Source organism: Haliaeetus albicilla, chromosome 27 (genome assembly GCF_947461875.1).
Source record: "Haliaeetus albicilla chromosome 27, bHalAlb1.1, whole genome shotgun sequence".
Lineage (NCBI taxonomy): Eukaryota > Metazoa > Chordata > Aves > Accipitriformes > Accipitridae > Haliaeetus > Haliaeetus albicilla.
In genome coordinates, this window is record NC_091509.1 from 10,121,562 (window position 1) to 10,145,195 (window position 23,634).

The 23,634-nt window shown below is 45.3% G+C and overlaps 1 protein-coding gene across 2 annotated transcripts in view; it reads right to left on the bottom strand.

Moving 5' to 3' along the window:
* Positions 1–23,634, bottom strand: part of HTR4 (5-hydroxytryptamine receptor 4) — a 146,878-nt gene that overhangs the window by 28,063 nt on the left and 95,181 nt on the right. The window contains exon 7 of one of the 2 annotated variants that reach the window (XM_069773108.1): positions 6,181–6,256. The exons of the other annotated variant lie outside the window; for it this stretch is intronic. Within the exon in view, the coding sequence (XP_069629209.1) occupies positions 6,196–6,256 (61 nt within the window). The 3' untranslated portion in view covers positions 6,181–6,195. The remainder of the gene's footprint in view (positions 1–6,180; positions 6,257–23,634) is intronic. 2 annotated transcript variants of the gene reach the window in all.

Here is a 23,634-nt window from a genome sequence, read left to right on the forward strand (position 1 = left end):
TAGTAGCTGGTACAGTGCTGTGTTTTGAGTTCAGTATGTGAAGAATGTTGATGACACTGATGTTTCCAGTTGTTGCTCAGTAGTGTTTAGACTATAGTCAAGGATTTTTCAGCTTCTCATGCCCAGCCAGGGCACCTGACCCAAACTGGCCAACAGGGTATTCCATACCATGGGACGTCCCATCTAGTTTAGGAACTGGGAAGGGGGGGCAGGGAATCGCCGCTCGGGGACTGGCTGGGTGTTGGTCGGCGGGTGGTGAGCAATTGCCCTGCGCATCATTTGTACATTCCAATCCTTTTATTACTACTGTTGTCATTTTATTAGTGTTATCATTATCATTATTAGTTTCTTCTTTTCTGTTGTATTAAATCGTTCTTATCTCAACCCACGAGTTTTACTTCTTTTCCCGATTTTCTCCCCCATCCCACTGGATGGGGGGGGAGTGAGTGAGCGGCTGCGTGGTGCTTAGTTGCTGGCTGGGGTTAAACCACGACAACCACGTACATTTTTTACCTTCAGTTTAACAATTCAGGATGGCATCACGAGTAACTCAGGTTTTTAGAGCAAGGTTAATGCAAGGGCTAAAATAGCATTTAGGGAGTCCATTTATCTTATAGAAATATAAACAACTGAATTTTCTATTCAGATTATAATATAAAGGGCTCTAAAGCAATATACTATCTCAGAGAGAACATCTGCATAGGTTTAAGCATGGATTTTCTAAGTGGCAATTTGATTTTAAAGACTTGGCAATACTCTGAATTTACTTGGCCCATGAAAGGAATATATTTAAGCAAGGTGCTGTATTGTTTTATGAAATCATTGTTCAGCAGCACAGTCAATCCTCCTTTTTGACTACAGTTTTTTGGGATCTGCTTTCTTTAGTATTTCAGGAAATGTATGCTGTCAAAACTTTGTAAAGAATTGTTTAAGGGACCAGGAATGTAGGAGTGTGTGTGTGTTGCTCTGGCTCTGTAGGTAATTGCCTAAGTTCAGCAATGGCTTAATGAGTCTGTTGGAAAACTTCTCCCTTTGGCCATCCCTGTGGAGCTCCATTTGGGGACCCCATAATGTGTAGCTCCCTGGCCAAAGGAGCTAGCAAGTTTTTTTTAACAGCAGATACTTGTACCAAAATATTGTAGTGTGGGTCCATTCTGCCCCGATGCTCCAGCTCTCTGCTCTGACTCACAAAGTGAACCTCCCATTGTCTTTCACCAGCGACACCAAGGAAGAGTGTCGTGGTTTAACCCCAGCCGGCAACTCAGCCCCACGCAGCCGCTCGCTCACTCCCCCCGGGTGGGATGGGGGAGAGAATCAGAGGAGTAAAAGTGAGAAAACTTGTGGGCTGAGATAAAGGCAGTTTAATAGGTAAAGCAAAAGCCGCACACGCAAGCAAAACAAACCAAGGAATTCATTCACCACTTCCCATGGGCAGGCAGGTGTTTGGCCATCTCCAGGACAGCAGGGCTCCAGCACGTTTAATGGTTAGTTGGGAAGAAAAATGCCATCACTCCAAATGTCTCTCACTTTCTTCTCCTTCCCCCAGCTTTTTATTGCTGAGCATGGCATCCTATGGTCTGGAATATCCCTTCAGTGGGGGTCAGCTGTCCTGGCTGTGTCCCCTCCCAACTCCTTGTGCCCCCCCAGCCTGCTCGCTGGTGGGGTGGGGTGAGAAGCAGAAGAGGCCTTGACTTGGTGTAAGCACTGCTCAGTGGTAACCAAAACATCTCTGTGTTATCAACACTGTTTCCAGTGCAAATCCAAAACACAGCCCCATACCAGCTACTGTGAAGAAAATTAACACCATCCCAGCCACAGTCACTCATGTCCTTAACAAAAGAAATGGAGCAGTCCACATTAAACAGGGAGGCAGCCCCAACCAAAGTACTGCTCCTAACTAACTCTACCATTGCAGCCTGCCAGGGATTCTCATTTCATCACAATTCCATGTTTTGGAACAGCTAAATTCACTTCCGAATGAATCATGTGGTTCAGAGACTGCCTTGGCAGCCTGCATGGATTTTTTTTTTTTGCAGACCCTAATCAAAGTAGTGGTGACTTTAAAGACTGTGATAAACAAGGACTGGTCTTATCAATGTCAAATTGTGAAATATAGCTCTGCACATCTCACAACCAGGATAGCAGGAGTCCATCCTGTGAAGGTGCCTGCCAAGCCATGGGGTCAGGTCCCCCGTTGCTGCTAGTTAGGCAGAGCAGTCTAAGAGACAATGGACTGTACTGATTTAAACAAGCATGAACTGGCTTGTGCCAGTGGCAGTTTGCTTTTTTTGTCCTTGCTCCTTGTTGCTTTCCGAAACTGAGCTACTTTCGCTGTTGTCCTGACCTCTAGGGAGGTATTCTTCACTTTGACCAGGAAAGTTAAAATCCTACCAGACCAGACTGGTAAGGTTTTGTAACTAGCATAGATACAATTGACTATACTACGGAAAATCACGATTTTCCTCTCTGTGACTAGCAGAGCAAGCAGAGAGGTGTTATGTTCAACTGTTAGTGGGTCACAGGATTTGGCAGCACCTCAGTTAGCTTGGATTGTTCCAGGCAGAGTCAATTATTTCACTGTAAACCAGAGATAGCAGCACACTGAGATGGAGACTGTAGATCACCTTTTGCTTGCTCTCTTCACTTGAGCTTTTTGGAAGAACTGCAGCCAAGACAGATTACAATTAAGTGACGGACATGCCGAGCGATGTTTGTGTAGGGATAAGAGCATATGGCCATACGATGGGAAATGACAGTGGAGAAGTTGTCAGAGGGAGGAAAGCAGACACAAAACTCACATGAGGACATTTCACAAACACCTGACACAAAGAACTGAAGGAGTAACAGACACGTTAGACATCTATGTTTGAAATCTAGACCTTTGAACTCCGTGCTCAATCCCCATCTAATTATGAGCACCCAGTAAAGTCTCTTAGATCCCTAAATGCAAAGAACCCAGAAGAGCTATGAACCTGCCTCATGCAAAAACTGCAGGAGCCTCCTAACCCAGGTCTGAGCGAGTCTCAGCTTTCCAGCCCCATCCCATCGGCTCAGGCAGGCTGGCATTCGTGACAGCAGCTTAGAGAGCAGAAAAGGATTTGGGGTTCAGCCTTCAGGTCTCTTTTTTCCCACTGAGAGTCAGACTTGTTTCTCCCCCATCCTACAATGACCCACCACCTCCAGACTACTAACTGCTTCTGAGTATTGATTCCCGCTCGTGTTTTCTGTTGGAATTTTTTATTCTGCACAAGTATTTAAATACACATGCAGTGCAGGAAGACTTTTTAACTTCTGTGGCTAATGCCTCTGCTTAGGAAAAGGAAGATGAGGTGAATGCCATCTCCTAAGCCACTGACTGCTTAAATATGGCAGTATCACGTAGCACATCAACAACTGAGAAGAACCAGGACAACCTGCCCTCTGCACCTCATTCCAAAAAAACATCTCAAAGGAGCGTGACCAGCAGAGTGAGGCACTTCTTTCACCCCACCTCACTCTCATTGCCCTGTGGGCCAGCACAGCTCGTGTCCCACCCATGAAGGAGCCCAGGGGCCTTTCAGAAGGTGACATGACGTGGCGAAAGGGTCCGATGGCCTAAGACTGCACTTGCACTCTGTGCATGCTTATTAACAGGCATGCAAAAATGAGTTGAGGATGACAGTCAGCTGGTCCCAGGCAGTGGCTTTAGGTAAAGGAGTAAATTGCAAAATTATAATCCCCAGTGAGAGAGCTCACCCTCATGAGCAGGCAATGAAGCTCTCCCTGAGCTGAGATACCGCCTGTTTACGGTGTCTTTCAATGCTGTAGAACAGTGTCTTTTTCATAGCTGAAATGTGGCTGGGGGTGCTTGTGTACAGAGTCTGGCCAGGAGAGGGTTACCAGAGACAGCTGTCCCTGCAGAGCAAGGAGATGGGTAGGGCAGCAGGAAGCCTAATGAGCCTCATTAGCACCAAGTGCCTTGGTAGAGAGGAGGAAATAAAAGAGCAAGGGTGGGAGAGCAGCACTTCTGGGTGCTGGAGTGGGTGTGGTGATTAAAGGAGCTGTATTAGTGCTCTGTTATCCCGGGGAGTATTGAAAAGGTGAGGGAAAGGTATTACAAAAGATAGCTATGAGAGGGAGTGACAGCTGTGCTAATCCTGTTCTCACTGACAGTTATTTCAGCTGAGGAAATCTTTGTGGGTTGGGAGTTAAGAGGTTTGTACCTGGGCTCTTCCAAGTGCTTCCCTTTGTCTTTCCTCTCTCCCAAGTGAGACGCAGTGCTCTCTCTCCTCTCTAGCTGTAAGTGGCTGTGAGGCTGCGGAAGGACCTGAATATTGCTGAAAACCAGAGCTGCTTCTCACAGCCTCTGAGGCTTGGGAACTGAGTCCATCGGGGATGAAATGGTGTGGGGTGACGCTGACAGTCATTGCTGGGAGACTGCTCTCCCTGCCCTGGACACTGCAAAGGGTAAGAAGACCTCTATTTTGAGGAGCTCTGCTCCATGGGTGCTTTTGTCCCTGCAAGTGTATCCAGGGGATAGTCCAACCGGCTCTGAAATACCCCAGAGTCTCCTCCTAATCCTTCAAGTTTCAGTGATGGCCAGGAATGGGGGAATGGTGAAAATTAGGCTTTTCTTCTCGTCTAGTAATGTACTTTCTGAGAAGTACTCAGCATTCCCTTCCTGTTTAGCCAGGGATGTTCTCTCTGTGCCTGAGGTCCCTACTTCGTGTTAGTCTACTTTAAATTAGCAGCTTACGCAGCTTCCACTGGCTGCTTTCAAAAAGGCATTTTGGCAACCCCTTGTTGCTGAGGAAATGTCCTTTATTTTGTACAGCCTTTGAAGGGATGGTGCCGGTGGTTGGGAGTTCTGCAGTGCAAAACTTCAAAAGAAGGTTGAGTGCCAATATGGGGAACAGATTGCGGCCTGATCACAGCTCTGACTCTGCGGATGCTGCATCCTATCCAGGGAACCTGGCTACGGAAAGTTACAGATGGCAGAAACAGAAACTGTGTTCTCCACTTTGAACTCTCCTGTCTTAAAGCAACTGTTGAAATCTGCTGCCTCTCTTTGATATCTGAGTGTCCTAATGAGGAGTAAGCAAAAGCATTGAAGGGAAAAAGGAGAGAAACCCCCCGCCTGCCACAAATCTGTTGGGATAATTGGAGGTTTTGTGGGTACTGGGAGATGCAATGTCCCCAGGGTCTGCGGCTTCATCGGCTGGATACCGAGGGCATGGTCTGGAGAGCAGGTGGAGGGATTGGTAACATTGAGATGCTGGAGCAGTTGTGGGTGGGTGGGTGACACTGAAGGGCCAGATGCATTCTGTGAGTCTCCTGATGGAAGATGCAAAAGGCTGGTCAAGCATCAGTTCTTGTGACTTGTCATCCCAGTTTCAAGGTAGGGAGATTGTAATTGTCACCACCAGGATTTTCTTGGTCTCAAAATGAGCTCTGCTTCTTTTCCCTACCATCTTTCCAAAAACATTTTGAGCAGGAAACCAATTTTATATTTATTTGCTTTTTAATGTTGAGCTAATTGGAGCTGCATGCCTGGAAGTGCCTGGCCCCTGGAGCATTCCTGTGATGCTTGTCCCACTGTGGGAGGAAGCCAGCTGGAACCTACACACCACCTGAGGGAAGAGAAAGCCTCAGAGCTGTCAGAAGGTTTAACTGACTTAAGACAAGTGCTGGAGTTACTGGAGTCTTCCATATCCCTATGAGAACCTCTCATAGCTGTATCTAAACTCTAGGAATTATTAAAAGTCCTGCATGCTTTCTGCATGGATCAGGCTTGGTCCAGCCAAGGGCTGCAGAGAGCTCTTCTGTCCTAAGCGCAGTCTGTGATACATGGTGTTGTGCAGCTCTAATGTGAAATTAATCCCAGTTTGTTACTGTCCTCTGTATCTTGTTCCACTCCTTTGTGTGGTACCTACTGGTGAGACCCTGCACTACTGTAACACAGTCCTTTGAGTGAGAACAACCATCCCCCAAAGGCAGCGTTCCTGCTGCAGGCTGTCTGCAGTGTCCTGCAGGCTGGAGCCCACCCTCCGTGTCCTGGGATGAAACATCCCCATTCAGCTGGGGTTTCTGCCTCTACCCCACAAATCTTAAGCTACACATCAAATGAGGCTTTAAATTATGTTACAATAAATACTGAACAGACACACACACAGAGCTGCAGTAATAAAAGAAAGGACTTACAGAGCATGTTCATGGTTAGACAGGAGCCGGTCTACTGCAGAAGAGCAGGAGGAGCTTGGAGACAGAGGAACAGCCACTTTTAGTGCAGAAAGGAGGAAAGACAGACACAGTGAGGTAGTAAGGGGAGAAAGGAAAAAACACAGAGACAGTTAATAGGAAAATGCTTTCCAGCTAGCCTGACATTAAACACTAACAAGTTATATTCCAATAGTGTCAAAGCTAGAACTACATCCCCAAACCTCCCACTAAAGCGGAAACCTGATTTTTACAGTAGTGGTGGTAACTGGGTTAGAACTGTATGAGCCATCAGGTGGGGTCCTTTCTTTTTTTTTTTTTTTTCTCCCATAAGCCATTTTGGGAATCCTTCAGCTTTTCAAGAATATCCTTTTCCTGTCTCACTGGTACGATTTTTTGGCAGGAATGCTCTGCTGAGCCTGTTTTCCAAAAGCTCTTCAGTTGCTCTAGGAGGGGATTTGGTAGTTACAAACTCTCTTTCTCCTACTAATTTCACGCGTACCACCAACCCATTTGGTCTGATTGAGGATCCTCTTTTGAGGAAGCCACCTGTATCTCTTAAACAAAAGTCTAGGGAGTAGTAACTAGGTCACTTAACTTCCACCCATGCTAACTGACATGTTCACTGCTGAGAAATTTGATTTATGGAGGCAATGCGGTCCTGCCATAGATTCCTGGCTGGTGATCCTTGAGCCTTTTGACAGCTCTGGTATGCTGGAAATGTCGGTCTGCTTTTTTAAGTACAGACGGGGGAGTAATAGTTGAGCTCCTTGATTTTGTTAGACTGCAGTGCAGGAATACAGCAGTTACTATTTAATTTTTTTGTAAAGTTATAACTATACCTGGCTGCTAGCCAGCACCTGGTGCTAACTTTAAAAATATACTGCTGTTGGCTGTGAACAAGGTACTATGGGTCTGTCACCAGTCCTCTGAAGTGTAACAGAGAATTACCAGTGCCTCTTAATGCACTTAACAGTTGTAACTCCTGTTCCTAGTCTTGCATTTTAATCCTGACCAGCCAACAAGAGGCTGCTAAAGTGCAAATGGAGAAGAAAAATTTCCTATATAAACAGCAGTAGTTCTGATGTGGAGAAGTTAAGAGCTGCTTAGACCTTTTCATAAATGGGGATTTCCTTGGATCTGATGGATTTGTTTGGTTTTTTCCCCATTGACAAGGTGCCTGGAGATTTACAGGCAGGCCTTGGTCCCTGTTGTAGATTTTGATGTCACTGTTCTCTTCACCTGGGCTGCCCTAGGGATGAAAAACATCCTAGTGCCTGTGTATAGCACAGGACCTTGCTGATGTTTCAACCAGTTGTATCCCTTGGGGGGGGGGGGGGGGGGGGGAGAATCTTTAATTTCTTAAGATGTAAGTGAAAGAAAAGCCATGCTGCAGTTGATAATTTTCTCTATTGAATAACTACCCTCACATTAGAAATTCGTGCCTTATTTTCAGTACAAATATTCTAGTTTCAGCTTTCAGTCACAGGATCCTCTTTTCACTGCCTTAAAGACCAACATCCCCTTTAGGCACCGAATGAGATCATCCATGAATTTCTCACTGTAAGGCAGGCTTTCAAATATTTCAGCTACTTTGTGTTTTGTTCCCCCTGAATTTTCTGATTTTTTTTCATGTTCCTGATCTGGGCACATCAGAACAGGCTACAGACTGTGAGTACACCATGTCAAGTACAGAGGTCACTTCTTTATTTCTACCTGATATTCCTTTTATTTCTTCATTTGTGGACAGGAGAGAACCTTTTGCCCTCCTGACCCACAGATGTGCTGAGCTGCCAGATTTGCTCATCCTTGATTACACACAAGCCTCATCCTTTGCAGACCCATCCCTTCCCCTGATAAACCCCCACTTACAAACAGCTCATGGGGATCAGAAAAGGGGACTCTGATCCCCCAACACCTGCCCAAAAAGGGAGTTTTGGGGAATTAAGAGAAGCAGGTAGCTGAAATCTAGCTGCAGTGGAATGATTACCTATGTTTGCCTTTCCAGCCTTGGGGGGATATCTCCACCCATATATTCAGGTCATTATAGGGACACTTCCAAGAACCTGAGCTGAAAGTCATGAGATGAGAAGGTGGGGGTTTTATCCCATACTTATTAAAATATGTGAGCATCAGCTGTAGCCCTTATTTCTCTGAGGTGTAGCAGATTTAGACCTTATTCTGTAACTATCATCAAAAATAAAAATAGAATGATAAAAAAAGCAACTTATATGGAAAGAGGAGTGTGCAGTAGAAACTATTTGCCAAACAGAAAAGGACAGAACAAGTCAGGAAATGTGACATACTTTGCAGGTTTGAAGAAGGTTTCACGAGCTGTGGACATGGAAGTTAGTGCAAACACAAGTGACTTAGCAGCTCCACTGAATGACGAAGAAAAGAATTACACATTAGGGCCAACTGTGAGAAGAAGGAAAAGATTTGCACAAACAGTTAACAGACCTGCCTTATTTTTTGCATTTCCTTGCTTTTTATTGACATCTCTAGTTTAATAAGAGCCTTTTCCTTTCAGCCCAACAATACCCTTGTACTCCTGCATCTGCCCATGAAGTATTTCGAGAGCATCCTACTGGGAGTTGCATGATATTTAGATCAGGGTTTTATTCTCCTTCTGCTGACTTAAAATGGGGGTTGGAGGGAACTTTTGCGATACACCTGTGTGATACACTTGATTGCAGAGGTGGAGTACCCTCAGAGCCCAGCTTCAGGCATTTCCCTGCCCTGAATTGCCTTCTGGAGGAGCTTGTCTTCACTGATTTCTCTGGGGCAAGAGGGATGTCCCAGTTTAGGTGCCTCAACGGGGCGGTGGGACTACCTGCCCCAGGTAACTGCAGGCTCGTGGTTATCTCAGACCTCTGCCTTCTCTACAGAAGAGACGTGTTTCTGACACCCAGACACTTGGATATTGCTTGAGCTGCCTGTTTTTCCTCCCCTAAAAGCCACTAAATTGGCTTAAGAGGCTGCAGGAGTCATGTAAGTAGCGTCAGTGGCAGTGACAATTAATAGCTGAAAATTATCCTGCTTGGGCATGAAAGCTTTGTAAGGCTAATTTAACCACAAGGGGTGTCTCTGAGCTTATGTTATCTGTGTAATAGTTTGACAAAAACTGTGGCAACAACAGCTGAGAATTTGGATTGGTGAAGAAACCAAATTTCAGGCATCTAAAAATTCATCTGAATTAGACAACTTTCCTTACGTTATGAGACTATAATTTAGAGTTGTCCCTTAATGTACGTCTGACATTTCCGAGTGACGTTCCAAAGACCAGTCTCTGTCCAACTGCCTCTCTGCTGCCTCCCAATATATGTATTTTTTACTTAAAGGCATGTATGGATTTTGCAGATCACTGAGGATCTGATTGCTTCCAAAACACTCGGCACCCAGGTCTGTACTGGAAGCCAAAGGGAGAAGCACTGCTGAAAATCAAAGCCTTTTTGTTTTGTCTGGGGCGCTCTGAAATACTTGCTTGTAAAACTCTGTGTGTGTGTGTGCCTCCTGATTTCAAACAAGATATGCAGGTGAGGCAGGACAGCTCCAGAGGAGCACAGCAGCCTGTTCTGCTTAACCCTTAATTAAGCTGATTAATAAGCAGCCTGACATAAGCATACACAATTTTACAGCCAAATCTTCCAAGGCAAACCCATGTGAACCTGTGCATAGGGGAAAGAGATTTTTAAGGAAATTAATTTAGCCTGTAGCTTATTTTGAAGGAATTTTATGGGCTTGTTTTAAAATTTATTAAGAACAGACATTCTTTCAAAAGCAGATAAAGAAGTGGTGTGTAACTAAAGTGCCTCATTTCCCTAAGTCCTTTGAGCTATTTTTTAATGGACTGCGCTCTTGCGTCCTGTTTTCCTCACTCCGGTATGATCACAGAAGCTGAACAGGGGGCTGTGCCTAAGAACGGAGCTCCAGGGATGCTGAGGTGCCGCAGAAGCTGCATCTCCTTGCTGGGGAGGTGGATGTGACATTCCTGCTGGGGTGGAGCTGAGCAAATGTTCCCGTCTTCTGCGCTGACAGCACCGTGCCATTGCCGGGTGCTGTGTTGTCGATGGTAAGAAACTTGAGCTCTTTGAAGATCTCTTGGTAACAACTTCTTGAAGTGTCATTTGTAATTGCTTTCTTGCCTATGAAGTAGTTGCTTTGTGCAGTTCTTGTCTCAAATATTGTATCAAAGTCTTATAAAGTGCTTTCATTGCTAGTAAATACTAACTACGGTGCTATAGAAACTTGTCAAAAAAGCACCAGAGGGCATGAATCTCACTGAATAAATTATATGTGCCTTTAATACATTAATGTAAACTGTTACCATTTCTGTGCACTACCAGGCAGATTACAGATCAATCAATGATAAAATTATTCATACGTAACATTAACATAAGATACGACTGGCTTATTGATTTTTCTTTTCTTTGGTACTAGTACTCGAGTTTGCCTGTTTAGCTACACTCAGTTTCATGTAGCAATGCTGCATCCTTCCATTCCTTCCAAAGTGACAAATCCATATTGTGTTCCCTTCACTTCTTAAAAAAAAACCAAACCAAAACAAACAAAAAAACCCCCACACCTATTACTGTGGTTTGTACTTAAATGGTTGTTACGTGTCTTTCCAAAGGTGGCTTCACTTCAGTGGTGGAAAAAAGCCCTGCTAGGACTCAGACCTTTGGGAACTTTGAGGCTAAAGGAGTTTCTACACTTCATTTTGAGAGAGGTAAGGATTTCAGAGCAGTATAATGCTCCTGTGAGGTTGTCACATTATATGATGTGTGACATAATGCCAAGGCAAAGCACAAAAATGGAGAAAAAATACGATGGGTTGTAAGGGGATGTGAACTAGCTTTTCATTTTTCCCTTCATACATGTGGATGTACATGAAGATAAGCTAAATTCAGTCCAACATTCACAGATTTGTGTTGGATGATTTGGAACGCAGTCTAGAAAGGGTTATGCTTTACAGTGGTGTTTCCTAAGCCATTTTGGCCTGCCTTCTTCCAGGAGAGTGCAAAATGCAGGCTGATGCCCCTGCAAATGCCATGCCAATGCTTGGCTGATGCTATGGGCCACGTGAGTACCTGCCTGTTTTCAGGTATAGGCAAACTAACTCTTGGTTAGTGACCAATGGGTCAGTGGCCCTTTGCAACACTGAATCCTCCTGGAATTGAACGAACTCACTAACAAAACCTCTAATTAGCTTCAAAAGGATCAACAACTGACCTGGAAGAGCATCTTTCTGCACTAGAAGAAAGTTAACGATCTTGAAAGCAAACGCATCCAGCTGCACTTGGATTCACAGTAGAGGCAGCAGCATTTGCAGGTGGTTCAACCGCCTGCATGAGTCTCCGAGTGCGTTCCCACTGCGCTGGGGCATTTGATGTCAGTATTTAAAGGAGGCTGCTGCAACAACATCTAACAACTACTAGCTTATACCTGACATTCTTCCCAGGTAATAAATAACACTTTATAGATTAAGCTAAATGCTCTTTAGTACCATGTGCCTCTTTAGTTACTGAAGTGCTGCACTGTGTTTGATGGGCCTATGGAATAATGCAAATCAACAGCCTAATTAACATCCCTTCTGTTAAGTCTGCAAGAACATCTCTTCAAAGACTGTTAGTGACAATGACACTTAACAAGTGTCAGACAGGATCAACATGCTTCCTTGAGGGACACGATTCACTTTGAAACTACTGGCTCAGTCACTGCCAAGAAAGGTTTAACAAAGCAAGGTAGTTACTTTGACTTCTGTGAGGGAAAGCAGCATCAGAGAAAGGAAGAATGCAGGATGGACCGCAGCAATGTTCCTCCTTTCCAGCACAGTACTTTTCAAGCAAGGAAAAGTAATACAGCTCAGCTGTATCCTAAGGATTGCTCTGCTGTGCAAAACTCATTTCAAAATCTGTGCCTGTAATGTGTCTGTGTTTTCTGGAACTAAAGAAAGCCCAGCTGAAGACTCCATGGTAGGAGTCCCTGACTCTGCTATATGGGGAAGCACACAAAGCCAAACTGAGCTTCTGCTAGAGCTAACATGTCTTCCTCCCCTGATGAAAGAAAAAGAGGAAAATTATCAGTGAGCCTATCTGCTAGTTAACTCCTCACTCTATTAATAGCACATACTTTCATTTCGCAGGAAGAAGGGAAAACTGTTGGAGCTGTCCTCTCGAAAATCCCCACATTTTCTGCAGTGAAAGTATGAGACTGAGGCAATTTCAGCCAGCTCTGCATCTGACAGTGCCTATGCCATTTCTCCTCCAGGGTTAGAATGCCTCTGTGCTTGAGAATTAATTTATAAACATTTTACATAGAAAATGCTGAAGCTTAATTTGATCCAAGTATATGACATCTGTGGAGGAAGTGGCGTGCATCTTTATGACCAGATGTTTACATGTTACCACTCCCTCAGAATGATCTTTCAGAAAAAAAAATGCACATTTCTCCACAAAGAGTGATGCCTGAGTCCCACTATCTATCTGATCTACCAGTTACCATTGACATCAGGGATACCAGCAGAGAACTCTTAAGTTTCCAGAAGATATTATTTCTTCTAATCCAAACAAATCAGTCCACCCTCAAACTTCTTTGCTGGTGGTCTGGAGCCCTGCAGCAGACTCCTGCCAGAACAGTTACAACCTCCAAACATTGCTCAGGAAAGTTCTGAGGTTTTAATGTAGGTCAGCACCTCATAATACACCTTCAAATACCCTTCACACTTGGATCTATTATGCTGTTCCTGCTCACTTGTTGCCTCTGGTCCATAAGAAGTTAAATTCATACAAAACAGCAGACATTACTAGAGAAGTTCATTCTAGCTGCACAGAGATTACAGCCAGTCTTTCCTTCTTCTGGCATCTCACAGTGCAATTAATTACACTGGATGTGGACTGTGCTAATAACATTTTCTATGCTTCAGTGGCCTCTTGGGAAGTTCATAGGTTTTGAATTTGAAGTAATGTTTATAGGTTAAATTCAAATATGAATTTATAAAATAGAGGGTGGTTAACTTGCTTTGTACTAACTACTTTTGTAGACTTTTGGTATAAGATGCCGTGGATATGAACATCAAGAGAGAGGAATTTTTAGTAAATGAATTAACTGGATGTAACAGGAGAAATTAAAGAAAGACTTATTTTTAAAGAAGAACAGAACTTAAAAAACACCTAACAGTGAAAGCTATTAGAAATCATGGAAGTGTTCCCTACAGAGGGTTAGGAATCTGCTTTGTCTCTGGATGTTTGAAAATAGACTCGGGACTCTAACATGTGTCAGTCAGGTCCCCCCAGCCAGGAGTTACTAATCTTGTGTGTTAAGATATGACTAGTCTTCTGATTACAACGCCTGCAAAATATGAAGGCTCATAGTGAAGTCTTCACATTACAGGATTTCAGATGGTTTGACATCAGTAGTAAGAAAATACATCCAGGTTTATCCCTGCAATGTAAGAAAAAGACTTCAGATATCAAGGAGCTTGTACATCTCAAAGGAGAGGACTACACTTTGTCATCAGTAAGAGAAAGGGAACATGTGTGGTTCAATGAGCTCTTTAAGCAAGAGAAATCATGTTGTTTAATCAGGATTAAATGAAGACATAGGGTTAAGGGGAGAATTCAGAAAAATCCCTCATTGACAGGATTGTGATCAATGAAGGCATCATATGCCAGGTATAAATCTCATTGATAAAGATGCAACCATAAAGCACAACATAGCAACAAGAACAAAGATGAGTTGCAGAACTCCCTCCTAAGCATGGCTACCTGAATTTTAAAAATGCTGTCTTCTGTGATGGATGATAGTAATGCTGACGTAGCCTGGGATAGCCAAAGAACAGAAAAAGTAATGCAGAAGTAAGGCCTGGAAATCATCAGCTAATGCAGATAGAGCCTTACTCAGCTGTTTGTAATGGTTGATGTAGTATTTGCAAGACATTATGTACTCCCAAAGGCATACGTAGAGAAATATTGCATCTTTACTGGTGGCAAAACCAAACTAAAACCACATCTGTATCAATTCACTGGTCAGGTCATCAATTCAGGATGCAAATGCATACTGAGCAGCAGATGTTAGCAACTATAATCTTTGCTATGTCAAATAAATAAAACCAAAAACCTCAAAATGGCCAATTTACTGTTTTGAAATGTGCAGTTTAAGATGGAAAAACGCTTACAGCTGACTAAGAACTGAAATAACAGGTGGATGAGCACTGGAGACAGGCTCACAGCAGGCTTAGCCGGTACCTGAATTTGATGAAGCATGTGAACCAGGCAGGCTGGCACTAGCAGCCACCCAGCAATCAGAAATACAGGCAACGGTTAAGGATCCAAAAAGTGGCAAAATGGTAAAAGGCAATCAAATCACAGAAGATATGCCAAAAGTCCTTGACACCTTCCTGGAGATACCAAAGAGCTGGCCAAAATGTCTTGAGAAAAACAGGGCCCTTCTCTCCCACAGACACACCAAAAGCCTTAGAAGCAATTTTAACTACAGCAATGGGGAAGCTTTTCCACAGTGTGAGTTTACAGAGCAAGGCGGTGCATATAATGCTTAAATAAATTCTCCTACAGAAGTCAGAAAAGAAGAGGGTTATTGAAAAATGAAAAAGAAAAAAAGAAGTTAGCCTAAAATTAAAATGCACTTAAACTATTAGCCCTGAGTTTGAGATGCTTTCTGCCACGACGAATAATAGAATATAACAATAATTGCTTAGATTTATATAGCGTTTCTAGCCCTAAGGCATGTGGAGCTCTTTGCAAATGCTGATATGCATTGTCTAAAACTACTTTGCCTGATAAAACATATTAATCTCTGGAGAGGAGGGGAACAGCCCAACACATTCAGCCTAGCTGTGCAAGGGTCTTGGTTAGGAGCTATGCAGTTGAAACAGAAGGGAAGTGAGTGGATAGTAAATTGCTATCCATAATAGAATTTATTCAGGTACCAAAATTAGTTTAAAACCCTGTTTTGTTTGTCCCTCTCGAATGAATGGAGGGAGTCCTAGAGGTCTTGGAATCAGATTCAGTATGTCAGCATGTATTATGAGGAATGTATGTATTTACCTAAATGTAATTGTTTAAGGTGCATTCAATTATTTAAGTGATATGTTTTCAATACGTCTGGACTTTGCCATGTGACAGGAGGAGATGTCGGGCAGTCCAGCTGCTGGGAGCGCAGTGCAGTGGCCAGCAGTGCTCCTCTCTGGGCAATGGGTACCAGCTCCTGGTGCAACAGGCAATGGACTCCTAATTACAGCTGGAAGGCAGATAATTACACGCATCTTTGTCCATCTCATCACACCGTTCCCAGCACCAGCTATTCAGCCTGTCCTGTACTTCCCAAACAGGACACATTGCCACTGAGAATCTCAGCTAAATATCATTACATGAGAGAGAATTCATTTTTCAGCAGGAGCTTTCCACTTTCGGTGTATAAACCTGAATAAATATCTAGCACCTTATCATTGATTCAGGAAGCAGAGCTGGGATTAAATTAGGCAGTCCAATAATGGTGCTCAGTATTGGTACGGACTCAAGTGAAATCAGATTAGAGCTTTTCCCAACAGATAATGTCCTGCTTTTTCATCAAGGCCTCCAAAACAATTAAAATTATCATTCAAATCACTTTGTCTACAACAGGAGCTGCTTGCTTTTACTGTCAGGAGACCTAGAAGGATGAAAAAGTAAATGTGTGGAAATCTAGCCCATCTTTACTGAGTGAGTCCCACCAGACAGATGACGTTCCTATTTTCGTCATGCACTCCCTTGCTTTTTCCCTGCACTATCTTGCAGGAGAGAGGAAAGGAAACTTCGAGGAAAGCTGCAGATGCTGGACAGGAGGGAAGCAGATGGGGGAAAGGCAGGAGGTGCTGAGGCTTTGCAGCGAGGGAGGTGTTTCTGAAACCCTTGGGACAGCACAGTCAGAGCTTGCCCAGGCTCCGTGTGGCAATCGTGTTCCAGGCCAGTGATTGCAAAATCCTGGGGACACACTGTTCATTATGCAAACTGGCTGCACAAAGCAGAGAGAAATAAGAAACAGTCGTGCATGTCAAAGACCAGAGAGGTTTAATTGGAAAAGACAACAATTAATGTAAGTTACTTAAAGTTTCCATTTGAATCAGAGAGACAGTGAAGTGAAACCCAACAATAATTGCACAGAGAAGAAATGTTGACCTGCAGCAGGACTAGTCATCCCTGTGGCTTCTTCCCCTCTTCTGCTTTTCCTAACAGCACCCTTCCTTCCAGCACTGTCCTCCAACAGCACTGGAGGGGCTGCCATCAGCTGGATCACCACAAACTTCTGTAAACCAGATTGCTTTCCATTTTTCATAAACAATAAACAGAGTAAGAGAGGCTTTGCAGAGAGTAACGGGGCTAAGCCAGGGGTTTGGTTATGTAGGTTTTGCTGGTGATATATACAAAGGCTGAGCAGGACGCAGGGTGGTGTGGGCAGGCAGGCAGCTCTGGGGGTTGTTGGACTGAACCCAGCTTCCCTGGAAGGTCCACAGAGTACAAAATCCCCACTGTTTCCTGCAGAAAAGGCTCTCCCAGAAACCCCCAAATTATATGGGTCATACTGCAAATGGGGAGGTACTGAACCAGGGATGGGGCATTCCCTAGGGAGACATAAACCAGGGCAACATCAGCAAAAGTAAATCTCAGACCAGAAAGAAAGACTTAACTGGGATCCTGCCCCACCAGAATACATCAGTTGCCTTCGTTACCCAAAGCACAAGTCATGCAATTAAAAATAGACAAAAATCAGTTGATATTTTGGTCGCTTCTAAGCTCAAGGTGCCCTTCAGTGCCTTGGCTTCCCTACCAGAAGCAAACTGATGCAGAAGAGAAGTTCTGATCTTGAATCTTGTATTAGGCCAAATAACAAAAAGGGGTTTATCTTAGCTCTAATCTCTTTTTCCAATATACAGACATATTGAAAGAGATTACCTCACTAAAATTGAAGGAAACTGTGGTATTTTAAAACCCTAATCCCCTCTTTCCTCTGTAAGAAATAAGATAAATATCTTGATTTCACTCGGTACAATTACAAGAAGCTTTTCTCTTATCGAAAGTTCTCAGTTTCCTCTAGTGAGGCATTTTTTGAGCTGCATACCAGGCTTCAGCAGTGTCCTGATTATTGGCAAGACAAGCAGGTTTTGGGTGAAGGAAGGTACCAGCCTCCTCTGACACAAGATGCAGTGCAGATGCCAGCATCAGCTTCCCCGAGGGCAGGAGTCCCCGTGGGAGCTGGTTTGTACTGGGACAGGTGGTTTGCTTTGGCGGCGGGTTTCACGGCACTTGCCTGGCAGGTGGGACTGGTGTGCAGGCAGCGAGGACCAGGGAAGGGACGATGCACACACACGCTGCCCGCACAGCCCAACGTGATGCCGGCAGCGCTTCATCATCCCAGGCAGCTGGTGTGATGCCAAAATGGGGCAGGGGTTGGAGCCAAGGTCACCCCATGCCTTTTCCCTAGACTTTAACCTTTTTGCAGAAGGATTTTGAAGTGTCAAAAGAAAAAAAAAAAATCTTAAAACTGTTCAGCTTTTAAATTTAGCACAGATCCCTAGGAAAGAAAAAGCAGGGAAGGGGTGGGAGGAGGAACTTTACCTCAGACTTCACAGATGACAGCTGAGAGAAAAGAAATTAGTGTCTCGACTTCCTACCCTGGGGATAACCTAACCTCAATAAAAAGCCTATCGCATGTACAAATACAAAGAAAGGCTTTAGCAATAACTTCAGAAAACACCCACAATAAAAAAATAAGTCCGCCCCCACGCAAGCTGGAGGTACGCTGTGTGCGGCGATGCTGGTGGTTGCTTCAGTAAGCACAGGCGTGCTTTGCCTTCCCAAAACCACGACAGGGGCAGAGCAGGGGCTCTATCTTAGGCAGTAAGCACAGCTTCGGAGAGGCTCCCAGCTACCATGTCTTGCCATAAGCTCCCACCCCGGCCCCAGCTTTTCCGGCTTCAATTAATGGTGCAAATCCTGCTCTTCGTTTTCCAGACTGTGCTGGAGTCTCCCTTCCTCTTTTGCAGGTCTTGGCCTTTGGGATTCTTTTTCTGATGTTTGGATTTTAAATGATGTGGGAAGCGGCTGGTACCCGTGATCGCGGCACTGCCTGCCTGGGGGTGTTTGTGCAGCGGGAGCCCAAAGGCAACGCCATGCCAAACAGCCCGGCAGCCCTCAGCACCTCCTGCTCCAGTCGTCTCGGGGTGACGTGACGGTACAACAAAAAAAGCCTGGAGATGTGTCTGTGTCACTGTCAAGTAAAAGGGGCCAAAACCTCTGCTGGCACCGGCTCCTGTTTATGCACAGCTGCAAGCGCGTGTGCATTTTTCACTAGCTGAAGCAATCGGCGGGGCTGTAGCACTGGCCTTGGCTCTCTACCCTTTCTCCCCAGTTTTCCTTTTTAACCCTTGCACTTCAACAGTGAGGGGAAAGCTGCTGGAGGAGAGCTGAGAAGGCTGAGTGGTCCAGGGCTTGGTGGTGGGAGCATCAGCGGAAGGTGAGCGCAGGTGACCGGCGTGCGGAAGTGGCCGGGAAGGGAAGAGAAGGGAAGGGAAGGGAAGGGAAGGGAAGGGAAGGGAAGGGAAGGGAAGGGAAGGGAAGGAAGGGGCCCCTACTGCAGCTTCCTACCAGCTTGGCTGTGGCTGCGGCTGCTTTTTCCTCCACACATCCCCGCGTACACTGCCATGCTGGAAGTATGTCCTGGCCATTGCAAATGCTTTTGCCCAGGGTGGATTCAGCCTCCGTGGGCAGCACATCAGCTGCCTGGAGGAGCTTAAGTGTGCCACCAGCTGCCACAAGGTGCCCTGTGCAGCCACCTATTTGTGGAAGGCAGGAGATACAGAAATACATGTGTATCTTTCTTCAGACGAGGGAGAGGGGAGAGGAAGGACAAGACAGTTGTGCAGACGATGATGTCCCATCTTTTAGTCTGTAGGTTGGTTGATGCTGCACAGAACAGCACATGGCCAAGCCCTTTGCCATGTGTGCAACTCTCCGTTTTTATGGTGTTAACTTCTGCTGTTGTGGAACGTCTAAATTCCCAGACCCGAGGGCTTCTCTACTCTTGCATCCTGCATAGCAGAGTGTATAATCTCACCCTGCACTTCCTGACTCAGCCCCTATCTCCTGTTTGAGCTATCATGTACCTCCCGATATTTATAGCACACTCTCTGCTGCTCATGATCCTTCACAACTCCCAGTCACAGTATTTGTGAATGTTACACTAGAAGGCTGTTACTGTGGAGAAGACTGATGCCAAGTTATAAAATCATGCCAGGGAAGTTGGAACATAAATTTGATTGTAAATATTGGCAAAGCTTCATAAAGAATTACAAGAAAGCTCCTCCAAGAAATAACAAAACTCTTTTTTTAGTTGTTATTGAGTTTAATGATCTCTATACTTTTACAAAAAACCTTTTCAGGTTTGCAGCTAATGTGATTTCAGTGAAAACCAAATTATCTCTTGACTAAGATTAACAACATTAGCAAAGGGCAAAACCTGATAAGTGCTATACTCTAATTGCCCAGTCTGAGCCTTTTCCCTGGTAAAAGATTGTCCCCCTGTACTATTTTTAACTACTTTATCCAGTCTAGCTTTGAATGGCAGAATGAGATGAGATGTATGTAGTGTACATGCCATAACATACCCATTCTGTAGAAGAAACTGGGAAATAAGAGCAAAGGCAGAAAAAAATGTATTTAGCGAAGTAACAGAGGTTATTTCAAGGTCACTGAGAGCCCTCATGCTGAGCCAAACACAAACCAATACACTTGTGCTGCCTCTGCTAATACTTGAGGGACAGAGGTGGAAGTTGTTTTCTCCTTTCTCGCACTCATCACCCCCACCAGGCTGCGATAAAACTCTGGCTACTTACAAAGCCACACACCGCTGAGAGCTGATGGGCTTAGGCTGTGGTCCAGCCTGCCAGCTCCGTGCCGCGCGGTGTCCCTCTGCTCCCCAGCTGCCACCCCTGTCCCTCGCTTTTCCTAGCCACAGCTGCTGGGGGCTCGGGCTGCCTTTCCCCTCTGAAATTGTGTGGCACCCGGCAAAATGGTGAACTTTCTCCTGGCTGGGTGCCCTCAGTGCTAGTACAACAACGCAGTGGATGGAAAGCAAAAGGGCTGAGGACATCCCTGTCCTGGAGACCAGGTCACTCAACCAGCAGAGACCCTTGGCATCACCCAGTATGTCCTGAACAAAACAGGCTGCAGGTCTTCCTGAACTCTTGTATTATGTTCCAATGCCTGTTCTTGAACGAGAGAGGTTATTACAAAGAAAGCCAATCTTCAATTTTTAATTTTGAGTGGTTGTATTGGGTTTGCGCGGCAAGGTTTTGGTAGCGGGGGAGTTACAGGGGTGGCTTCTGTGAGAAGCTGCCAGAAGCTTCCCCTATGTCCGACAGAGCCAATGCCAGCCGGCTCCAAGACGGACCTGCCGCTGGCCAAGGCTGAGCCAACCAGAGACAGTGGTAGAGCCTCTGGGATAACAGATTTAAGAAGGGAATAAAAAGTTGCTGTGGCACAGAAATTGCAGCCAGAGAGAGGAGTGAGAACATGTAAGAGAAACAACCCTGCAGACCCCAGGTCAGTGCAGGAGGGGGAGGAGATGCTCCAGGCACCGGCGCAGAGATTCCCCTGCAGCCCGTGGGGAAGACCATGGTGAGGCAGGCTGTCCCCCTGCAGCCCACAGAGGTCCACGGTGGAGCAGATCTCCACCTGCAGCCTGGGGAGGACCCCACACCGGAGCAGGTGGATGCCTGAGAGAGGCTGCGACCCCGTGGGAAGGCCACGCTGAAGCAGGCTCCTGGCAGGACCTGTGGCCCCATGGAGAGAGGAGCCCACGCTGGAGCAGGTTTTCTGGCAGGACTTGTGAGCTTGTGGGGAACCCACGCTGGAGCGGTCTGTGCCTGAAGGACTGCAGCCCATGGAAGTGACCCACACTGGAGAAGTTCATGAACTGTCTCCCTTGGGAGGGACCCCACGCTGGAGCAGGGGAAGAGTGTGAGGAGTCCTGTCCTGAGGAGGAAGGAGCAGCAGAGACAATGTGTGATGAACTGACTGCAACCCCCATTCCCCATCCCACTGTGCTGCTGGTGGTGGTAGGTAGAGAATCCAGGAATGAATTTGTGCCCGGGAAGAAGGGAGGGGTGGAGGAAAGGTGCTTTGAGATTTGGTTTTATTTCTCATTACCCTACTCTGGTTGATTGGTAATAAAGTGAGTTAATTTTCCCCAAGTTGAGTCTGGTTTGCCCGTGACAGTAATTGGTGAGTGATCTCTCCTGTCCTTATCTTGACCCACGAGCCCTTTGTTATATTTTTCTCTCCCCTGTCCAGCTGAGGGGGGGAGTGGTAGAACAGCTTTGGTGGGCACCTGGCATCCAGCCAGGGTCAACCCACCACAGTGGTAGAAAACTGCATATGATAATCTGTTGTCATGGCTTACAATTTTCACTGTTAAAAATGAACACTGTGTTTCTAAAGCAATTTTGTGCACTTTAAACTTCCAGGTCTTCCCCTTGCTACACATCTGTGCATTAGACTTCTGTACCCAAGCAGACACTGATCTCTCTGCCTTCTCTAGTACAAGATAAATAGTTCATGTGCCAGGACTATTTTGTTACAGCCTCCTTTTGGAACTTTTAATCACACTTCTTTTTTTCCAGTCTCCTCCCAGAGCACAGTACCCCGCTGCCAGCCCTGCCTGCGCTGGGTACGCGAGCAGCACTGGCTCCATGTCTGCGGGAATGGCCCCTTCACCCTTCAGGCTCAGTATCAAGCGGGAGCTGATGTTCAGCACCGAAGCCTGTTTCACGCTGGCTGTTTATTAGATTAGCCTGTGGTCTGTGTTCAGTACGCCAAGAGGCACAGCCATAAAGGCCATGTTTCTGTAACTCTGTGGAAACATTTTGCTTGTGCTCAGTTAATGAAGTAATTCAGAGAGCAGAGTAGCCCTGTGCTGCTCGCTCTTATTACTATTAGTCCTCTAATCTTGTGCTATCTGCATATGTTATCAGCAATTATTTGTTTTTCTCCAGAGAGGAGATTAAAAGTAAACAGCTTATGGCCAAGACCTGTTCCTTTAGAGTCCTGACTAGAAATACATCCACTAGAAGATGGTAGTTTTATTATAATTTACAAACTATGGGGGTGATCTAGTTAATACGTGCCGTGCTGATGTAGGTACCAAGTCAAATGTGTCACACTTCCTGCAAATTGCAACCTCATAAAATAAAATTATTTTGGAGAATTGAGAGCTACTTTTTATAATCTCATGTTTACCAGTGGTACAAACATTACTCTGTCTTTTCAGATTTTTTATATGATATTCCAGATCAAACGCTATCACTTAAGGACCATGTCCTTCCTTCCTATTTATCTGTGGGTGCAATTTTGTGCCAAACCTGGATCCTGGGAATGAGGCAGAGGCAACCTCAGGATACCAAGCTGCTGATACAGAGGGTTACAATCCTGAAAAGCCCACGTGCCAGCCAGCAGGTAATACAGCACTGCAGCCGCTGCCCAGAGGGGAACAGTGAGGTAGGAAGCACAGGGACCCAGCCCGTGAGGTCTTTTGGGAAACGGGGACAATTTCTGTTTCTCTCCATGTTCCCTGATGGATGCAAAATCAGCAGGGTGGGAGAGAAAGCTGCACTTTACGTATGTGGGGTGGTCAGGTATCAACAAGACCTGAAGCAGTTCAGCTCTGCTTCTGGTTTCCACAAAGGTCAGAATTAAGGCAAAAGTGGGGCTTTGTGTGGTCCTGAGGCAGTTCCCTGCTATCACAGTTATACCATAGAATGAGATAATTTTTGTAAATTCATGAAGCTTCAGCTTGTTAAAAATTGGACATTTTCCCCCACTAGTCTTAGGAAGAGGTTGGTTTCAAACCATCACTGCCATGATGGCTGGAAACTTTCATCTAATTCCATGCTTAAATTTATTCCTGGCCACTTTATATCCATTTGTTCTTGTGACAGCATTATTCCTTAGTTTAAATAACTCTTCTCCCTTCCCAGTCTTCACCCCCCTGATGTATTTACAGACAGCAATCAGATCCCATCTCAGCCTCCATTTTGCTAGATGAAACAAGCCAGCTGTACTCGGGCTGTGGTACGGAGCTGTGCGGTGCCGCTTTTGCCGGCACGGGGAACTGATACTTGAACTGAAATTACTGGAGTGGAAAATACATCTTGAGCCATCTCTGGTTGCGCTGCCCAAAGGGCTCAGCCCTGGGGCTGTGCCAAAATGAAGGAAATGCTCTTTGTCACCTCTGAAGTCACGATTTTAAAATGTTTTGGTTGATATAATATTTCACGCCTTGGCATGGAGAGCTCTCACGAGGTTTCTCTCCTTGGCGTGGCTCTGTACCAGGTGGAATGAGCAGCCTCCAGACTGATGCATGGAGCTACCCGCTCAATACCCTTCC